General features: G+C 47.1%; 1 protein-coding gene across 1 annotated transcript; it reads left to right on the forward strand.

Annotated features, from left to right (window-relative positions):
• Positions 1-4,399: 4,399 nt before the first annotated feature.
• On the forward strand, positions 4,400-8,105 carry LOC147979730 (uncharacterized). Its single transcript, XM_087515325.1, has 3 exons — positions 4,400-5,095; positions 6,027-6,219; positions 6,931-8,105. The coding sequence occupies exons 1-3, from the start codon at positions 4,400-4,402 to the stop codon at positions 8,103-8,105; spliced, it is 2,064 nt and encodes a 687-aa protein (XP_087371451.1).
• Positions 8,106-21,243: the final 13,138 nt, after the last annotated feature.

A 21,243-nucleotide genomic window follows, 5' to 3' on the forward strand; every position in this document is an offset into this window, starting at 1 on the left:
CATTAGGCAGATCAAGATGGTGATCTGCTGCTTCCACGTAGTCAATAACATTGACGTTCACAGCTTTACCATGATGAACCCACCTAGTATATGTGACCAACATCCCATACAAGTGTAGATGATTTTGCATAGTTGACTGGGGTCTTGTAACTGAATTCATAAAACTACTACACGGGCAGAGCACATCTGATTTCAGACCACCGTACTCTGCTCTGATAAAGCTCATGAAGTTTTCAACCCCCTCGACATATGCAATGGAGAATCTTCGAGCAGAAGTTATCCAAGTCATGTCCATCTGTTAGACATACAAATTAGTTCTTCTACTAGATATTACAGTAAGAAATATATGTTTTTTTATGAAGTCCAGAAAAAAATACCTAGGTCGATGTATAAAGCTATGGAAAGATATTTGGATGAGCAGATCTATGTAACGAAATATATGTAAAGCTAATTCAACAAACAGATTTGAGTGCTAAATTATGGCAGGCTGTTTCAGCAGTCAATGAGGCCAAGCACACAACCATCAAACTATCGAAGGCCATCGTAGCAACAAAGATCGAGTATAAAATGGTGTAGAGCTATTTCACCTAACAGATTGGCTACTAGACCATGGCAATCTATGTCACAATAAATATATGGTAGGATATTTTAGCAACTAATCGGCCTTGTCATGCCATATCAGCTAAGCAGATTGAGTGCAGAATAGGGCAAGGAAGCTTCTTAAGCAGAGCATATTGAGATTAACAGCGTCTATCAGCTAACATTCACCGCTACATCGACATGCATGGGGACTCAGTCTAGAATGCGCGTACCGTGGGAGAAGCTGACCGCCGTGCGTCTCCACACGAACATCACCAACGGTGTCGGCGCTGACCGCCGTGCACCTCCATAAGAACGTCGCCAGCGGTGGCGGCACGGCTAGAGGACGGCAGTCTATGAGAGCATACTGTGGGAGCGAGAGGATCATCGTGCGTCCCCTCAATGAACCGCGGCGCCGACATATCGGCGCGGCAGGGAGGGCGGCTTTGGCGGAGCGAATGGACTGGAGGGGGACGGGGGGAGGGGGTTTGGGGAATATTATTGGCTAGTTGGCCGAAGGGCAGTTGAATCTAGGATTTGGGGGGAATTTTTGGGTGGGGGGGAGGATTTTCGCGTGGTGGGCGGGGGGAGTTTGGCGCATGGTTGGTTTCTCCAAGTGCAGTCCCACGTGTCAGTGAAGAGGCAAGCCGAAGCGCGTTTCGTTTGCGTGAGCCGTGTGCAGGATCGAACGTGTGTGGGGTGCAATGCGACCGTGACAGGGGTGATGTGAGTGTACCGCCTTTTTTCCTTTTAAACTAGGTGCTTTGCCCCCTCAAAAAAACTTGTTGCTTCGCGTGATCCATCGATACTGCTACTAGTAATCCGGTAATCCCGACTAGAACGGCGCGGCCGGCTCTTTTCCCGCGCGATATGCTAGGAGGTTGGCTTAGTTGGGTTTTTTAGGACGAGTAATGCTACACCTACGTAATCCCAGTTTTTGACGGTTATGCTTGGTGTAAAGATGACATCGCTCATTTTTTTATGATGCATGTGTTGTTTTGCATTTCATGGCATGCTATGACACCGGTCATTGTTAGTTTAAACTTGAAACTGAAAATAACTCAACATTAATACACCGTTGACTGGGTCATGGTGCCGCTGAATCGAGTTCTTTCCAGTGCAACCACATTTGCCTTTATGGGGGGCCTTGATTCGGTCCATTGACACGGCCTTTGGTCGGTGCCTCCATCCAGGGAAGGTTATGTCGTGTTTGCCCTGGCCCGGCAAGCAGACATAATCTTGTGTGCTCGTTGATGAGATTATGGTACCGAGTCCCCGAGTGGGAGTGTCCCCGAGTGGGAGTTTGACCACGACGGTGGTCGGGGTGTCCTTGGTAGGCACGGGGCCACCCGGGACCAGCCCGTTGGGGATTTGGGTCGGAGTGGCCGGGAGAGTGCTGTGGCAATGGAGGGGTTTCGTCGGAATGCCGTTGGTCCACCCGAATGGGAGTGCGAGGCCATGGGTTCCGTGGTGTGGGTACATTGTGCTACCTCTACAGAGTGTATAGTCTATCGATAGCCGCGTCCATGGTTACAGACACCTCTTAGTAGGCCCCACCATGAGTCAACGAATAATAAAAATTGCACACTAAGCTGTAAAACTTTCCATTGTCGAGGATGGCAGAAAGGCCATCGAGGAATTTGGGACCAGATATTGGTCGTGGTTGTGATCGCCGTAAGGATCACGAGTCATGTTGTTAAAGACCACGTTGGTGGTGTCTTTTACCACATTGGTGGTGTGTTTGTGATCTGAGGATGATCACGGTTGGTAAGTTGTCCCAAGGGACGTTCAAGCATGATCACATCATGTTGACATATATTGTTGCATTTTAATTTGTTAAATATCTTGATATTGTTCATCATTATGATTATGCTTGTTGTGAGCTTGCAAGTACATCCAATGTACTGACCTGGCGTGTCATGCCAGATTTCAGGAAAGTCTCATTGGAAAGGAGCGCTGTTCGAGTCTAGACCGTGTCCACATCGGTGTCCCTATGATATGGAGCTTCCGCTACGACGTTATCCCGCTGCCATGTAGTTGTTCGGATTAAGGCCCCTTTATGTTCACTAAATAATGTACGTATTGTTCAGCCGCACCGAGCGTGCCACTTGGCCTCGACCGCTGTTGTAATATGAACTATGTTCCGCTAGCCTCAATAAAGCAGTTGTTTTCTGTACCAATATGTTGTGTGTTGCCAGAAGACATGGTCTCTGGGCTGGCAATGCAGGGTAAACCGGTCGCTCTGAGCCAGGGTGCCACAACGATTGGTATTAGAGCTGCGCTGAGTGTAGGCCACGCTAGACTACGACGTGCTAGCTGGACGCTAGGCGCGAGTAAATTTGAGTGCCGGTAGCAGTCATAACTGGTTGTTGCATTCTAGTCATTTGATTATTATTGTTATGCTAACCTGCTAATGGTTGTGAGTGTAGATGGCTCCGGTGCCGTATCCGTGCCAGTTGCATCTGATGTCGTACACGTCACTGCACCTTCTCCGCAACGTGTGGCGTCGGCTGTACCCTCACAGAGACGAACCAGTCTACCGTGTGTACCGGGAGTGTCTAGCAGACTCAGTGTATGAGTATCACACAGTGGTTACTCTGCGCACCAGTTCCGATTCTGGCTCTTACACTCGCACTTCTCGGGGCGGTTATGCCTCCACCGCTTCTCAGGCTGTCCAGTTTTCCACATTTGAGGTCCTTGTCGAGCTTCGTTATACCGAGGTTCAAATGCGGCACCACCTAGGTTTCTATTATTACCCATCTCTGCACGACAACGGTCGTGTCCGTTTTCCTCTCATTGACCCGGAGTCTGATAGTGTTGCTAGCCATCTTGCTCGCTATATCACTGCTAGCTATCTGATGATCCACGAGCTGGCTCGAGAGCTGACTCGTTCCCATACTGCTTTAGCCGCTACCTTGGTCACTACTAGATCCACCACTACTCCGTCCTCACTGGGATTTACCCCTTATGTCCCAGTTAGCTCTAGCTCCCCTATTTCGCCGGTTACTCCCCCGAGTAGCACAGGCGTCTCGGTCGTGAACCCTCTCAGTGCTCCTACCGAGTGGGTCTCACTTCTTGCTACTCTTGCATCCCTGATGCTTCATCCTACCCCTGCCCCTGAGGGAGAGCCCTCGAGGCAGTGTCGTCGCGTTACCTTTAACCTGGAGGTTTCCGTTAACCATGTCAGTTCGGGATCTGAGACCGCTTCAGGGGAGGACACCGCAGCACCAGCAGAGCAGTAGTGTCTTTGAGTATTCGCAGTCATCTAGATGGTGTACGGATGTAGTTGTACGAGTCATGATGCTTCATGTATGAGAGTAGTGGAACTAGTCAGGTCGTTTAATTTGCATGTATGAGTCTATGTATAATTATGTTGGGACTTTAATCGCCGTATTTTCTTCGCTCTTTTGTCTTTTTCGAGATTTGTTGTTGGCTTTTCCCCAATTTTATTCTTGGATGTCTCTCATCTCGATTGCGTTGCCTTGGGAAAAATACTCAATAGGATGACGCAAGGAGGAAGCAGTAGCAACGTTCGTGAGGGAACTCCTGTTCGTCGTTCCGCACGACAGGAAGGATATTCTCCTGAGCCGTACGTTCAGCCACCACCTCCACCGCCTGATCCTCCCTCCACCGAGCAAGTTCTGCGTATGTTTGAAGAGAAAAGGAACAATGATCTGATTGAAATATTGAGGAGTGTGCAAGCTATAGATGGACAAAATGGAAATCAGAATGCTCAAAGCTGTCGGATTTTCAGAGGACCAATCCACCCAGTTTCAGTCAGGTCGTTGACCCATTGGATGCAGACAATTGGTTGCGCACCATGGAGAAAAAGCTTGAGATCACCTGTACTGAAAGAAATGATAAAGTCCCATTTGCAACCCATTACCTTGAAGGCGTAGCTGCCATATGGTGGGAAAATATAAAAGCCATGTGGCCGACTGATGAGGAAGTCACCTGGGAAAAATTCAAGGATAAGTTCCACAAGTATCACATCCCTACTGGAGTTATGAAGGCCAAGCAGCGTGAATTTCTCGCGCTCATCCAAGGAAAGCAATCTGTGGCTGAGTATCTGCAAAAATTCAATCATTTGGCCCATTACTCTCTGTATGACATGGCCACTGAAGACAGGAAGATTGACAGATTTCTTGGAGGTCTAACTCTGCAACTCCGGTGTGCTCTCAGCATGTTTGATTTCGCCGATTTCCAAACTCTGGTAGATAAGGCGTTCATTGTTGAACGGGAGCACAAGCTTATATCAGATAATAAGCCTGCTAACAGTGACAACAAGCGCAAGTTTGAGCCAAAGAAGGACGGACAACCTATGCAAAAGGCTCGTACCTGGCAGCAGACTCAGGTGGAATACAGGCCAAATTGGCAGCAAAATGTTAACAAGACAACCACTCAAGTCAAGAATATTGTAACCAGTCCAACACATGAGGAGCGCCAGCGCAATAATTCTTGTTTCATTTGCGGGCAGCCCGGACATTATGCCAAACAGTGCCCCAAGAACCACAAGGTGAATGCTCTGAGCAGGCCACAAGTCAACTTTATGGAGTCAGGGCCAATCCAGCAAAACTTCACTGGGCACGTGAATCATATCTCCGCCGATGAAGCCCAAGAGAAGCCAGAAGTCGTCATTGGTATGTTTTCTGTTAATGACATACCTGAAATAATTTTATTTGACTCTGGGGCTTCCCATTCTTTTATTTCTCGGAGTTTTGCTGCCCAAAACAATTTTCCTTGCACAATTTTGGGCAAAAATATGCTGGTACAAACCCCGGGATCTATAATCAAGAGCAATCTAGTCTGCCATGATCTGGAGATCAATATCAATGGGGTCCACTTTCCAACATCTCTGATAACCATTGAGCCTGAACAGTTCGATATTATATTGGGTATGAATTGGCTAACCAAATATCAAGTTTGTATAAACTGCGCAACCCGAGAAGTCAATTTGACCAGTCTGAATAGGCAGCTCACCAAATTCTATGCTCGCAAGCGTGTACCCAAGCCAGAACTAGTTTGCACCGCTATGACTGAATTGGAATTTATTCCTGTGGTCAGTGAGTACCCTGATGTGTTTCCAGAAGAACTTCCAGGCATGCCACCAGATCGGGAACTGGAGTTTGCCATAGATCTTGTGCCCGGAACCGCACCATTATACAAAAAATATTACCGGATGCCCTCATCAGAATTAGTGGAACTAAAGAAACAACTTGATGAATTACTCCAGAAGGGTTATATTCATCCCAGCTCTTCACCGTGGGGGTCACCTGCAATTTTCGTGGGCAAAAAGGATGGCAGTCTCCGTATGTGCATAGATTATCGCCAGCTGAATGAGGTCACCATCCAAAAAATACCCACTTCCAAGGATTGATGATCTGTTTGATCAGCTCAGTGGGGCTAAAGTATTCTCAAAAATCGATTTATGGACTGAATATCATCAGCTCAAGATTAAAAAGGAAGATATTCCTAAGACCGCATTCACTACACGATACGGTGTTTACGAATATACTGTGATGTCCTTTGGTCTCACCAATGCCCCTGCCTTCTTCATGCACAGGATGAACAAAGTGTTCATGGACTTCCTCGACAAATTCGTGGTAGTCTTTATCGACGACATCCTCATTTACTCCAAGAGTGAAGAATAGCATAAGGATCACCTCCGAGCAGTGCTACAACGACTCCGCAACCATCAGTTATATGCCAAGTTCAGTAAGTGCGAATTTTGGCTCAAGTAAGTTGGGTTTCTCGGACATGTACTATCCGCCGAAGGTATAGCCGTGGACCCGAGCAAAGTAAAGGATGTGCTCGATTGGGTACCGCCCACGACTGTAACACAGATCCGGAGTTTCCTCGGATCAGCTGGATACTATCATCGTTTCGTTGAAGGGTTTTCAAAAATTGCTAAACCTATGACGGAACTGCTCAAAAATGATACAAAGTTTATGTGGACCGAGGACTGTGAGAAGAGTTTTAATGAGCTAAAGACACGTCTGACAACCGCACCGGTATTGACTCTGCCAGACATTTATCGCAGCTTTGATGTGTACAGCGATGCCTCCAGACAAGGTATTGGTTGCGTGCTGATGCAAGATGGCAAGGTAGTTGCCTATGCATCACGACAACTACGACCACATGAGGGAAATTATCCTACTCATGATTTGGAATTTGCTGCAGTTGTTCATGCATTAAAAATTTGGAGACACTATCTCATTGGAAAAAGGTGCCAAATTTTTACCGACCACAAAAGCCTCAAGTACATCTTCACTCAGCCAGATATAAATCTCCGTCGGCGAAGATGGTTAGAGTTGGTCAAGGATTATGACCTTGGAATAAATTACCATCCAGGCAAGGCCAACGTCGTTGTCGATGTGCTCAGTCGAAAGCCCGTCAGCTTAAATGTCATGTTAAAATCATTGCCCACCGAACTTCAGGAGGAGATCGCTCAGCTCAACTTGGTCATCGTGGATGCTGGCCTCACTAATATTTTGGAAGTTACCCCCACACTTGAGATGGAAATCCGCAAGGCCCAGCCAGATGATGCCGAGCTACAAAAACATGCAAGGCAGCTCCCAGATTTCTTCAAGGACAACTTCGATACCCTCCGATTCCATGGACGAATTTGTGTACCAAATCAACCGGACATGAAGAAGAAAATCTTGTCAGAAGCACATGAATCCTCGTATTCCATTCATCCGGGAGGTACGAAAATGTATGAAGACCTTAAGCAAATATTCTGGTGGGATGGGATGAAGAAAGACATTGCCTATTTTGTAGCCTGTTGCGACATATGCAACAAGGTGAAAGCAGATCATCAGAAGCCAGCCGGACTTCTCCAACCACTGCCAGTTTCACAATGGCAATGGGATGATGTTTTCATGGATTTCATCACCGGATTGCCTAGGACTCAGCGAGGCAAAGACGCAATCTGGGTTATAGTGGACACCCTCACCAAGGTTGCTCACTTCATCCCGATCAGCACCAGATACAGAGCAGATGAACTTGCACAACTGTATGTATCCAGAATCGTCAGTCTGCATGGATTACCCGGGACTATCACTTCCGACCGAGGTTCTTTGTTTACCTCCGCTTTCTGGTCCCGTCTCCATCAAGCCTTGGGGACAACACTAAAATATAGTACTGCTTATCACCCTCAGACGGATGGTCAGACAGAGCGAGTAAATCAAATACTCGAAGATATGTTGCGAGCCTGTGTGCTAGCCAACAGGGTGAAATGGGAAGATTGCTTGCCATATGCCGAGTTCTCGTATAACAACAGTTTCCAGACTAGTCTAAAGATGTCACCATATGAAGCTCTATATGGTCGTAAGTGCCACACTCCTCTAAATTGGTCTCAATCTGGAGATAGCCATATCTTCGGGACCGATCTCATGATGGAAGTTGAGAGACAAGTCAGGGAAATCAGAGATCGACTGCAATTGGCCAAATCCCGTCAGAAGAGTTATTATGATGCAAAGCACTGGCAGGTCAGTTTTGAACCTAGAGAACACGTGTACCTCTGAGTCACTCCTATGAGAGGAGTTAAGCGATTTCAGACTCGTGGAAAGCTGGAACCCAAATTCATTGGTCCATTCCCAATTATCTCTCGAGTGGGTACGGTTGCATACCAACTGGAACTACCCCCGGAGTTGTCAGATATACACAATGTATTCCATGTCTCGCAATTGAGATGATGCATATCCCCACCTGAGAAAAGGACTGCAATGGCTGAGATAGAATTGGCAAAGGATTTAACTCATGAAGAAAGACCGTTCAAAATTTTGGATCAAGTGGAAAGGGTCAGTCGCAGCAAAGTCAGAAATTTTTTCAAAGTTCAGTGGGAGCATCACACAGAGTCAGAAGCAACTTGGGAGCAGGAAGAGTTCCTTAAGAGTCAGTATCCAGAGTGGTTTTCCCAAGCAACCGAATCTCGAGGACGAGATTCATTCTAAGTGGGGGAGGTTTGTGACAGCCTGGTTTTTGCCCTCTCTTATTTGTTTGAGTTTTCATTTGAATTTTTTTGAAACATGGAGTTTTTGAATCTCTTCATTTGGACTTAAACACTTGGGCATCCTTGGCTTTCACCCAAGTGTTCATTTCTCTCCCAAACCATCATTTCACTTCTGATCCACCACAAAATAATCTTTGGAATATTTTTCTTAAATTTTCTCTCTAAAACCCTAAGCCAAATCTGTTTGCTCCAAAGCAACCCTAATTTTTATGGTTCAGAAAATTCTAAGATAATTCACAAATTTTCTAGGGACCCTAGGGCACCTCCCTGAGCAAAAGTATTTCATCACTTTTTGGAATATTTTTTCTATAGAAAATCTTTTCTGTTCTGGACAGAAATGGTGGTTTCTACAGCAACTACCATTTTACTTGCTCCATTTGACCTGATCTTTCTTGTGCTTATTTACCTTAGTAACTCTAAGCTAGCCTCCAAAGCACAGCTTCAAACTCCCAGCCATTTGACCACAATAACATCACAAAGTTACTGTCCAGAAACTTACCAGACTTGTAAAATTTTCTCTACTGCACCTGGATCCAAACCAAACCATGGTAAACTTCAAAACCACCGTGAACAACATGCCAGACATGATTTTTGGACGAAGGCTGGCCTAAGGAGAGAGTTCGCACGGTGACCACGCATGTCCACGATGCCAGGCATGCGTGTCGACGCGCTCTGGGAGCCGCCGAGCGCTCTGTTCGCGCATGCTCGCTTCCCCCGCCTGCCAAACCTTGCCAAAACTCGCCACCATCAACGTCTCGACACCCTTAACTCCGCCCTGGCACTCGCCAACGTCGGAGCTCGCCGCAGCGAGCACGGGCAAGGTCCAGCTAGCCCAATAGTGCGGAGCGCACAGTGCTCGTCGTCACCCCCTTGATCCTGTGCTCGTCTCCGCTCGCCCACAGTGGCCGCGTGACCTCTGTCACCTTCTCCCCCTCTCACTGACGCCACTCGTCGCCGGGCACCATGGACAGGTGTCCACCGGCGGAGCACGAATCACCCTCGCCGCTCGCCTATATATAGAGCCCCTCCCCAACCTCCTTGGGCATCCTCCAGCACTCACACACACTCCACGGTCGAGCAGGAAGCCGTAGCCCGGCCGAGCAGGCCTCGGGCCGTCGTCCACGAGCTCGAGCTCGCCGGCGATCCCCTCTGGTCGCCGCGGCAGCTCCAACCCCTCCCAGGCCTGGGTGACCTCTCCAGGGCCTCCGCCTCTCTTCGGTGAGGCCGTCTTGCCCGCTCGGAGCCCCTGGAGCGGCCTCTGCTCGCCGTCTTCCTCAACTCCGACGACCTCCTCGTTCTGCCTCCGCTCGCGAGCTAGATTCTGACGCCGTCCGACCACCCCTAGCCACGCTATGGGTACGGGAAGGTGCGCCTCGACCTCCTCTTGCCATCCCTCCCTCTCGTTTTGGCCAAAGATCCCTCGTCGCTGACGAGAGCTCCAGCGAAGCCGCAGCCGTCTCTGTTTCTCTCTCCCTCTTCCCCCACCTGACTAGCGGGGCCCACTAGTCAGCCACTCAGTACGCGCACGAAGCGGTACGAGTGGTGGCACCCCTGGGCTTTACGCCTTCGACGTCACCCCCCCGTCTTTTTCTTTTATTCAAATTCATTTGAATTTACAGAACACTTCAAACAGTTATAGCTTTTTAACCATAAGTCCAAATGAATTGATTCTTTTTGCATTGTGTTCTTTGGAAGGAAATCTAACTGCTCACCAAAGATGAGATTTTTCTGAGCTGTTTAGAATTTCTGGTGAATTTCAGAAATGTTCTTGATATTTTCTTTTTGTGTTTAAAATTATTTTCACAAGGTGAGGCTTGTCTTGAGGATCACCAGGAGGCTTGTGAACCTCATCTGCACTAAGGCAAGCCACAGCAACATTTTTATGATGCCATTTCAATATTTGTAATTTTCTCACTTGAATGAAATGATTAATCCATGCTTTTAAATAATTATTGAGTTTTGTATTCTGTTAAATGTTGGATAGTTGTTATTCCTGATTTACCGAATAGTTGAAACTAGTTTAGTGGATAAAGCAAGTTAAGATTTATTTCAGGTGATGTTAGAGAAAATTTTGTTATGCATGGTAGTTAGTTTACCTATATTTTTGCCTTCCTGAAATTGATAAAAAATTTGTTAGAAAATATTCTATTAAATCATATTACTTGTTTTACAGAAAGTTTGAACTTAATTTAGTGATAAAGAAAGTAAGAATTGTTCATAGTAAAATCTTTTGTTATGCATATGAAAAAGTTATCGGAGTTGCTTTCTTGCGTAAGAAATTAATGAAACTTGTTGCAAAATATTTTGGTTCAGTTGTGAGTCATTTTGAGCTACTAGAGTAACATGAGTTGTTGATGGTTATGCTTGGTGTAAAGATGACATCGGTCATTTTTTTTATGATGCATGTGTTGTTTTGCATTTCATGGCACGCTATGACACCGGTCATTGTTAGTTTAAAGTTGAAACTGAAAATAACTCAACTTGAATACACCGTTGACTGGGTCATGGTGCCGCTGAATCGAGTTCTTTCCAGTGCAACCACATTTGCCTTTATGGGGGGCCTTGATTCTGTCCATTGACACGGCCTCTGGTCGGTGCCTCCATCTAGGGAAGGTTATGCCGTGTTTGCCCTGGCCCGGCAAGCAGACATAATCTTCTGTGCTCGTTGATGAGATTATGGTACCGAGTCCACGAGTGGGAGTGTCCCCGAGTGGGAGTTTGACCACGATGGTGGTCGAGGTATCTTTGGTAGACACGGGGCCACCCAGGACCAGCCCGTTGGGGATTTGGGTTGGAGTGGCCGGGAGAGTGTTGTGGCAATGGAGGGGTTTCGTCGGAATGCCGTTGGTCCACCTGAATGGAAGTGCGAGGCCATGGGTTCCGTTGTGTGGGTACAGTGTGCTACCTCTGCAGAGTGTATAATCTATCGATAGCTGCGTCCACGGTTATGGACACCACGTAGTAGGTCCCACCATGAGTCAACGAATAATAAAAATTGCACACTAAGCTGTAAAACTTTGCATTGTCGAGGATGGCAGAAAGGCCATCGAGGAATTTGGGACCAGATATTGGTCGTGGTTGTGATCGCCATAAGGATCATGAGTCATGTTGTTAAAGACCACGTTGGTGGTGTGTTTTACCACATTGGTGGTGTGTTTGTGATCTGAGGATGATCACGGTTGGTAAGTTGTCCCAAGGGACGTTCAAGCATGATCACAACATGTTGACATATAGTGTTGCATTTTAATTGGTTAAATATCATGTTATTGTTTGTCATTATGAGTATGCTTGTTGTGAGCTTGCAAGTACATTCAATGTACTGACCTGGCGTGTCATGCCAGATTTCAGGAAAGTCTCATTGGAAAGGAGCGCTGTTCGAGTATAGATCGTGTCCACATCGGTGTCCCTGTGATATGGAGCTTTCGCTATGAGTTATTCCGCTGCCACATAGTTGCTCGGATCGAGGCCCCTTTATGTTCACTAAATAATGTACATATTGTTCAGCCGCACCGAGCGTGCCGCTTGGCCTCGACCGCTGTTGTAATATGAACTATGTTCCTCTAGCCTCAATAAAGCGGTTGTTTTCTGTACCAGTATGTTGTGTGTTGCCAGAAGACATGGTCTCTGGGCTGGCAATGCAGGGTAAACCGGTCGCTCTGAGCCGGGGTGCCACAGCTTCATCCTTGAAGACAAGCTCTCCTGCGGAGTGTTCGCGCTTGCGGTCATGGCGGATGTGGTGCCAGGTAGGAGGATGATCCGCTATGGTGTGCAGGTTAGCTGGGCATTGCCGCTTTAAGTAGCGCATTCCGGTGAGGCCAAGTGTCCTGGTGCGTCATTAAGTTGCCGAAGTTGGTTCCTCGGGCACCGAGCCTCTTAACAACAGCATACGGACGGACAGCATGAATGCGGGCAACTGGCGCCGGCTGGGAACGCACCGCGCGACGACGCGAGGGACGAGGGTTTTTGTTGTGCCATGGTAGTCATCTGCGGTCGTAGCAACGTTTGAGATGCCCTTTGCTCACATGCGATCCCCGCATGTCATTGAAAAAGCAAGACGACCCGGCATGGTCTCAGGTCCTGAGGATGCAGTTGGCCGGACTACACCACTCCGCGGACGCGTCCCGGCGCCCCGTGCGTCCTCGACGAGCCGGGTGTTGGGGTGTGTTTGGATTGTCGCCAAAGTGCACCTTACCAAAATTTTGTTCATGACCCAAAGATTGGTCTTTGTTTGGATGGTTTCCATCTTTTTGGCATGCCAATGAACTCTAGCCAACTCTAGTTCATTTTTCTTGCCAATGTCGGCAAAATCATGGGCAACCAAAACCTCAACCAAATTTTTGGCTACCCAATGCTTTGATGGGGCAACCTTGGGCACAAACCAAACATACCGTTGCTCATGCCACCACACTAACGCTACCCTCGGCACACTGAAATCGACCGTGTCTAGCGACGATGAGCATGTCGCTCACCGCGGTCGCCGTGTCCAGAGGCGGTGCTGGAGCTGCGCCACGTTGTTGGCCCCCACAACCCACTTGAACGGTCGCCGGTGGCGAGGAGGTCATGGGCCAGCTCCTCCATTGGACTAGTCTGCGTTACGTCGTCCTGACAGGTGTGCCCCACATGTCGGTTTCCCTATTTTCCCGGCCATATTCGAGCGTCAGTGCTCCGTGTTGCGCATCAGGCCTTTCACTATGTAGGCCAAGTGAGACAACTTATTGTTTATTTGAGCCGTTCAAGTATATTCATGTGGCATTCGCATATTTCTCATTCCTCTCCAACCCTCTTCTCCATCGATCATGTCGCCCTCCGGTCGAGTCCATCCTCCCGGATGCCTCATTTGAACATTCCGCCGAGTATCATTCGCATGTGGGCCTAGACCATGCTTGTATTTCCAATGTTTTGTAATTTGTCCGACATGCATACACAAACAGTTCGTTTAAAGTTTCACTTTGCCTCCACTACGTGTTCCTTCGCGTCTTAGTTTTCACATCCCATTTGGTTCATGCCTCGACACATGTTGACGAGATCGATTGATGTTCAGAGATCAATTGCGTGTCGTGCAAGGAGATAAAGGTTTGGTCTGTTTCTATGATAGAAATGACCTGCGGGGGGGGGGGTCTGTGGGGATCAGAGGGAGTATATTGTACATTCATAAGCGAAACGAATGTATTGTACCCACCCTAGTCCTCTTTCAATCAATCTTCGGACCCCGAGATGAAATCGAGAGAGAACGAGTGGGGCCATGTGTGATAGCTAAGGCGGATTCAAAATTTTGAACCGGTGATCATAGCATCCGCAAATCATATATAAATGGTATTCAATGTTCGTTTTGTTTTTCAACATACAATATACTCCCTCCTATCCTTTCTCGTTTACATATAAGTTTTATGTGTAGTCAAAGTATCTCTACTTTGATAAAAAAAAGTATCAACATTCAACAACGCCCAATCTATATCGTTAGATTCGTAAGTACTCCTAGATTTGTACTCGAGATGGTTTCCAATTTGTTTTCAACCACGTCAATGTGCTTGTTCTTGCGCATGCTCTTCCTACTAGGATTTCGCCACGTATAGCCAGTCCAATAGAAACTTTTCTTAAGCTCCCTATCCAATAGTACTAGTGGAGTACTGACAACATCTGTACTAGAGTGTGCAGTGCTCATAGTAGTACTCCTTCCTTCCATTTATATAGGGCCTATGTGGAGGAGAGAGATGTGAAAAAGTAAGGGGAGTATGCTTTGTGTAAGTTGCATGTCATATATTATTACTCCAACATTTGGTCAAAGTTAGCCTCGAAAAATGCATTAGGCCCTGTATAGTAAATGGAAGGAGGGAGTAGGGGCTCATTCGGTTTGGAGGAAATCAAAACGTAGGAATTAGGAGTAGTATAGGAATTTGATAGGATGGCACTTGCCATCCTAAGGAATTGACTTGCCTCGTTCCTACGCGCAAAATGATCTTTGAGTGGATGTGTAGTTTCCTCCAAAAACATAGGAAATGAGTAGTATCCCTACGAAATTCCTGTACGCATTTCCTACAAACCGAATGCATATATAGGAAATTTTTCTCCAAAATCCTTGTTCCTATGTTTTTTCTACGAAAATCCTCCAAACCGATTGAGGCCTAGTAGTGGAAGTGGATCCTTTGACGTAGGTATCCCTGCCCTACCCTCCATTTCGGTCACGTTCTGGCGGACCCCATGCTTGCTAGGCCCCGCATGTCAGTAACCCAATGGGTTCGACCACGTCAGGGTATCCTCATCCATAGTATACTCCCTCTATTTTTATTTACTCTGCATAAAACATAGGGAGTGGTAGTATAAATGACGCGGGTGGGGGAGGGGGAGGAACGTCGGTTTGCTCTCATCTGCGGTCCCACAAGCGAGCGAAAACGCAAGATGATCCGTGTTCCATTCGGTGAGCGACGTGGAGGGTCCAGCTTGCCGGGATGCAACGCGAACATGACAAGAGCGATGTATAGTCAAAACCGATTGACCGGTCGTCACCGGAACCCCTATTCACACCAGAACCTTCGTTGCTTGGCCTATGCCAGCCACTGCCCTAAAACCACACCTAATCTCCATCCCGTTCCCCCACCTTTCGATCCCCTAGCCCGCATCAAGCGTCCCCTATTTCGCCAGAAAGCCATGGTGCACCGCAAGATCACGTACTACAAGATGCTGATGCCGGAGCACCGCGCAGAAATCGCGGTGGTGGTCAGCGCCACAGACCTCCGTTCCCAAGCTCGCTTTGCGGCGGGCCAATCCCAAAGTTCTCTGGAGCCAAGCTGCGAGGAGGAGGAAGCCAATCCAATGTTCATGGCGGAGGTCGCGGCGCAGAAGGCCCCCGATGGGTATGAGACGATGGACGTCGACTTCGTGCCGGCGTCCGAGTCCCCCATGGTGCAGGCGGACCAACGGTTCAACCTGGTGATACTAAAGGAGGACCGGGAGGCAGAGGATCAACTCGACGTGGAGCGTGCGCATACCGCTGCCATCGAGGCTCTCCTGCAGGCGGAACCGGATGTCATGGATGTGAACCGGGCGGCAGAGGCTCAACTCAACGCAGAGCACGCGGATGCCGCTCTCATCGAGGCCCCCCCGCAGGTAGAACCGGACATCCTGGACTTGAACCGGGTGGTGGAGGCTTGACTCGACGGGAAGCGCGCGGATGCCGCTGCCATTGAGGCCCTCCTTCAGGCAGAACCGGACGTCCTCGACTTGAACCAGGCGGTGCTCTCGTACGTGCAGAGCGCCCGCACGCTCCACGTGAACGAGTAGCTGGAGGCCGAGGACAACCACGGTGCGGAGCCACACGTCGGCAGCTACGGCTGGTTCGCGCCGGCAGCCAAAGACAATGAGGCCGTCTTGTTCCGCGAGCAGTGATAGTTTTTATTTATGTTGTTGTTTTTATGGATCTTTTGCTGTGTAAAAACATATATTGTTATGCAAGTCGCCTGACTTGGGTCAGTCTACCATTTTAGGCGGCTGGATGAAAATCCTACGTCTCCTAACCCTTCTTCCTCACCTCTTCGTCTTCCTCAACAGACCACCGCACGGGTCGTACGGATACTCCCCAACATGCGGTTGGATAAACATACTCTATGAATGAAAATTATGTGTCAGCGGTAGGATGGATGAGTTTGGTTTGTTCACATGTGACAGCACGTGTCAGTGAGGGTGCGTTCCCTTGGTTAGGTTTGCGGCGTGCAGGAGCAACTGTGTGAGGGTGCGGTGCGACCGCGGCGTGGAGGAGCGACCGTGTGAGGGTGCGGTGCGACCGTGAAAGTGCGTTATATCGACTAGAGGGGGGTGAATAGGCGATTTTTATGAATTCTTCACTGAGGAATTGCAGGGTGAGGAAATTTCTGAGTGAAGAACTACTTGCAGCGGAATAAGTACTCAGAAGTAAACATAACAAAGCATGATCATGGTCTTCATTAAGAAATGAAAACAAGCACAGAGTACAGAAAGCGTAAACATAGGATAAGACAAACAGATAGAAGAAATTGAACTGAGGAAATAGACAAAGTCTTCAGTCAAAGTCTTCAAACAGATATGAACAAGCACACAACATAGATAAGAGGAAATGGAAGGGTTGAGGAAATGTAACCAGTTAAGCTCGGTGAAGACAATGATTTGGTAGACCAGTTCCAACTGATGTGACAGTTGTACGTCTGGTTAGGGCGGCTAGGTATTTAAACCTGAGGACACATAGTTCCGGACACCCGGTCCTGAATACGCAGCTCAGGACACTTAGTCCTCATCGTATTCCTCTTGAGCTAAGGTCACACAAACCTCGCCCAATCACTCGTGGTAAGTCTTCAGGTGACTTCCAAACCTTCACAGACTCGGTCACTCGGCGATCCACAATTTCCTCTTGGATGCTCTAGACCATGACGCCTAACCATCTAGAAGATGCACATTCTTCAAAGGTATCAAGCGTCGGATCCACGAAGGATCAACCTCTTCAGTGATGCTCAATCACTTTGAGTTTGTAGGTGTTTGGGTTTGGGTTTTCCTCACTTGATGATTTTCACTCAAAGTCCTCGGAGGATGGGATGCTCTCAAATGACAAGTGTCAGTTTCTCTCGGAGCAGCCAACCAGCTAGTGGTTGTAGGGGGCGGCTATTTATAGCCTAGGGAGCAGCCCGACATGATAAGACATAAATGCCCTTCAATGATATGACCGTTAGGTGGGTAAATATTTTGGGACAGCTGGCGCATAGCACAGCAACGGTCGGAATTTTGAGTAGCAAATTCCTCAGGGCTATCTTGTTCCTCACTGTGTAGGCAATCCGCACTGGCGAATTCCTAACTCCTCAGTCAGAACAAATTCCTCAGATACTAGAAGAACTCCGTCTCTATCACTGAAGAAATTGACTAAACTTTATGAGATTTCCAATGGCTTCACTCGAAGGGATTGGTAGGTGTAGGATTTTGAGTTGAGCACCACATGGAAATTTTTCCTTAGTATTTCCTCGACCCCCTTTAACAGTACGGTGTTTCCTATGACTTAAGAAAGGGAAAATGAAACTACGAAAACAAAAGTCTTCACGCTTCATGTTCCTCAAATGAATACCAAGTCTTCATGGTCACACCAATTTCTTCACTTTCAAAGTCTTCAGAAAGTCTTCAAAAATCCAAAGTCTTCAGTTGAAGAACTTCATTTTTAGGGGTCGACTTTCTCTGTAAATATTAAACTCCTAATGGACTTATAGACCTGTGTACACTCACAAACGCATCAGTCCCTTAACCTATAAGTCTTCAATACACCAAAATCACTAAGGGGCACTAGATGCACTTACAATCTCCCCCTTTTTGGTGATTGATGACAATATAGGTTAAGTTTTCAACGAGGATAAACATATGAAGTGTAAATACTGATATTGAGGAATTTGATTGTAGGATATAGAAGAACTCCCCCTGAAGATGTGCATAGTGAGGAATTTGCTTTTGAAGAAATGAACACTTTGAAGAGTAGAATCATGGAGGTATCCCCCTATATCTCGTAATCCATACACGCATTTAACATATAATATGAAGAATTTGAAATGCATGATGAAATATGGTGACTGATGTAATTCAGCATGCGTGCATTAACATTAATGAGGAATAAGCATGCAGAAAAACTCAGCAAAAGTATCAGACCACCATAGAGTTTAAGATTACAACTCGATCCAGTGAAGTCTTCAAAAGAACGAGAGTTGTAACTTAGAAAAAAATGCCCATAGGTAGATCCGCTTGATGATTAACTCAAATTTCTCCCCCTTTGTCATCGAATGACCAAAATGATCGAAAATGAGGACTAACGCCCCTGAAGAATATCAAGTTGACAGAGGAGTGCCAGCGTTGTTGGGGTCATTTGTTGTTGTAGGGCCTGCCACAGTGTCATCCAAGTCCTCATACCCGTCGGTGTCGCGGGATGAAGAATATGAGCTGGCCACCAAGGAAGGAACTTTGACCTTCTTGAATTTCTTCGGAGGAGGTGCAGACCAGTCAAAGTTCTCCTTGAGACCCATTTGCTTCAGATCTTCTTCACCATACAGATGTGATAAGACAGCCCAGGTGCGACCGAAAACTTCATGGAGGTAGTAATGGTTTTATTCACTGCATTATGTGTAGCAGTCATGTTGTGAAGAATTGAATCAAACTTACGCTTAACCCATTTATGGTTGCGATCCACCTTCTAGTGAAGACTAAGAAGCAGCTCACGGCCAGTCATCACCCTGGGAGCTGTGGCTTGAGGATTTGAGTTGGATGCATTTGCAGCAGAGTCATGAGTTGCAGAGTCATCATTGGTGGAATAAGATGCAGCTTTGCGAAACTGACCATCCAATGGACGAATGCCTTCATCAATGACAACAGGTGCCTTCCCCTTTTCATCAGTTGAGGTAAAAGTCTGCTTGAGGACTTCAATAGGTGGCAGGTAGCTGAGGTGATTCTGAAAATTAGCCTTGTAGTTGAGTGAAGACCTTGTTCTGAGTAATCTCATAATCCAAGGAGCATAAGGCTTCAACTCAAACAGAGAGAGTGCAACATTTGCCAGAGTCCTCATGAAGAAATCATAGTAATTGACAGGAATGCTATGAATGATGTTGACTAGCAGATTCTTCATGATGCCAACTATTTCCTCATAAGATGAGTTGTGGCCTTTGCTAGGACTCATTGTCCTTGTCAGAATGCGATAGACTGTCCTGGGCACATAGAGTAAGTCCTTCACGAGGAATTTGGTCCTTGGGGCTTGCCGGGCTTCAGAGGCTTCATTAGAACTTGTATGTAATGAGAAGTGAGTTCAGGTTCTTGGTACAGGCAGCGAGTTCCTTCACTGGGTGGATTGATGGGCAGGGCGTGAAGTAATTCAGAGGCCGGTGCCTTATAATGAGTGTTATCGGTCATCCAGTCCAAGACCCAGGTGGTGATGTCTTCAGGATCACCTGTGATGTGAAGTGTCGCATAGAACTGAAGAATAAGCTCTCCATTCCAATCAACAATGTAAGAGCAAAAATTTAGGAGGCCTACGTCATGAAGCATGCCGAGGATAGGAGAGAAACAAGGCAATGATTCCATGTCCACGTGAGGAATATGCTCATGGTAGAAGATTTTGTCCTTATTGAAAAGCAGTGAAGAATAGAAGTTGGCCTAGCTCGTAGTCCAGAAACACTTCCTCCTTAGATGAGCAGAGTCATAAGGATTGTAGTCAGTGAAGAATACATGCTTGCCAAAGAAGTCATCAACCTTGAATTTTTGCTTCTTTGAGAAGGGATCATTTGGCTTGGGGTGAGGAGTGTCAGTCAATTGCATCACAACCTCAGGGATCTCGACGTCAGGTTCCGCAGGCTGAGGAATTTCAGGTTCTTCTTCAGTGGCAGCCTGTGACTTCAATTCTTCATTTACATTTTCTTCAGCACTAGTGGTTGGAATCTCTCCATGGACTGATGATGTGGCACGAGGTTCTTCAGATCCCATTTGAACTTCAGTGGTTACAGGGGACTGAGGAATTTGTTGAAGGGGTGTGAACAGAGGAGAATTGGGGTGCTGAGTTTCCCAAAAGTCATCGTTCATCACTGGAGTTGTGCATCCAATGTCCACATTGTCTTCTTCATCCATTTCTTCAATGCCGGCCTCTTCAGCAGTGAACTGAGGCATGGGCGATGAGATAATTGGGGTTGAAGGGATTTCATCCACTTCAATTTCTTCATCCAACTGCTCTGACGAAGCAGCAGAAGGAATGTCATCATCTGATCCGTTTGGGATCATGTATTCTTCATCAAAAGGAACAAGGTCCTTTGATGGCATGGATGAGACAGGAACACCATCAATTGGATTGTCATAGGAACTTGTTAGTGGCTTCATTTTCTTCGGAGCTGAAGAATCTGATGCAGTTGATGCCTTCCTTTTCTTCACAGTTGCACGCTCTGCAGCCTTGGTCTTCTTCACATCTGATGCAAATGGAAGGATAGGAGTTGGTGTAGGCGCAGGAGGAGCAGAGGAATTTGGTCCAAGATCTTCAGGCACAACTGATGCAGTTGCCCTGACTTCTTCATTTTCTTCAGGCACAACACTAGTGGTTGCCCTGGAAATTTCTTGAGCGGCTGGAATGGAGTCATCAGCCCTGGAATTAGCATTTTCTTCAGCAGCCTGAGTGTCATCAGCGGTGCTGGCATTTTCTTTAATAGAATGAGCAGATGCTACAGCCTGAGGAATTTCTTGTTGCATTTGGGCAGCAACAGTGGAGGTGAACTTGTCAGTAAGTCTCACAAAACGAACCTTGGCTCCCAGCCAATCAGCGTGGTATGCGTAAAATTCATCACTGAGCTTCTTGATCTCAGATTAAATAGTGACAATTTCTTCAGTTGTCATAGAGATAACGTTTTTCTTCAGGAAACGCTCCTTTTTGTACTGCGCTTTCTTGATCTGCCTGGCCTTTTCAAATTTCCATTTCTCTTCTTGAATGAAGTGAGTCAACATATGACTTTGGTCAGGAGTCAACTTGAAATCAGGCATGGGAGTGTTGGAGTCCTTGTGCCAGAGATCAATGTACTCAAGGATCAACTTTCGGTCCAAAAGTAGAGGCACACTTGTGCCTTTGGCTCTAGCGGCCCTGACTTGCCTGTCCCTGATGATTTCAGCAAGCTCTTCATCATCAGCTT

This window comes from Triticum urartu, chromosome 3A (assembly GCF_056163025.1).
Source record: "Triticum urartu cultivar PI428250 chromosome 3A, HENAU_Tu73, whole genome shotgun sequence".
Classification (NCBI taxonomy): domain Eukaryota; kingdom Viridiplantae; phylum Streptophyta; class Magnoliopsida; order Poales; family Poaceae; genus Triticum; species Triticum urartu.

What these genes read in the sequence shown, in the direction of transcription:
- LOC147979730 (XM_087515325.1), top strand. Translation starts at nt 4,400, where the DNA reads ATGGAGAAAAAGCTTGAGATCACCTGTACTGAAAGAAATGATAAAGTC. An exon ending in AGTGCCCCAAGAACCACAAG is followed by an intron (nt 5,096 to 6,026) that starts GTGAATGCTCTG and finishes GAATATCATCAG; the next exon opens with CTCAAGATTAAAAAGGAAGA. An exon ending in CATCCTCATTTACTCCAAGA is followed by an intron (nt 6,220 to 6,930) that starts GTGAAGAATAGC and finishes ATTACCATCCAG; the next exon opens with GCAAGGCCAACGTCGTTGTC.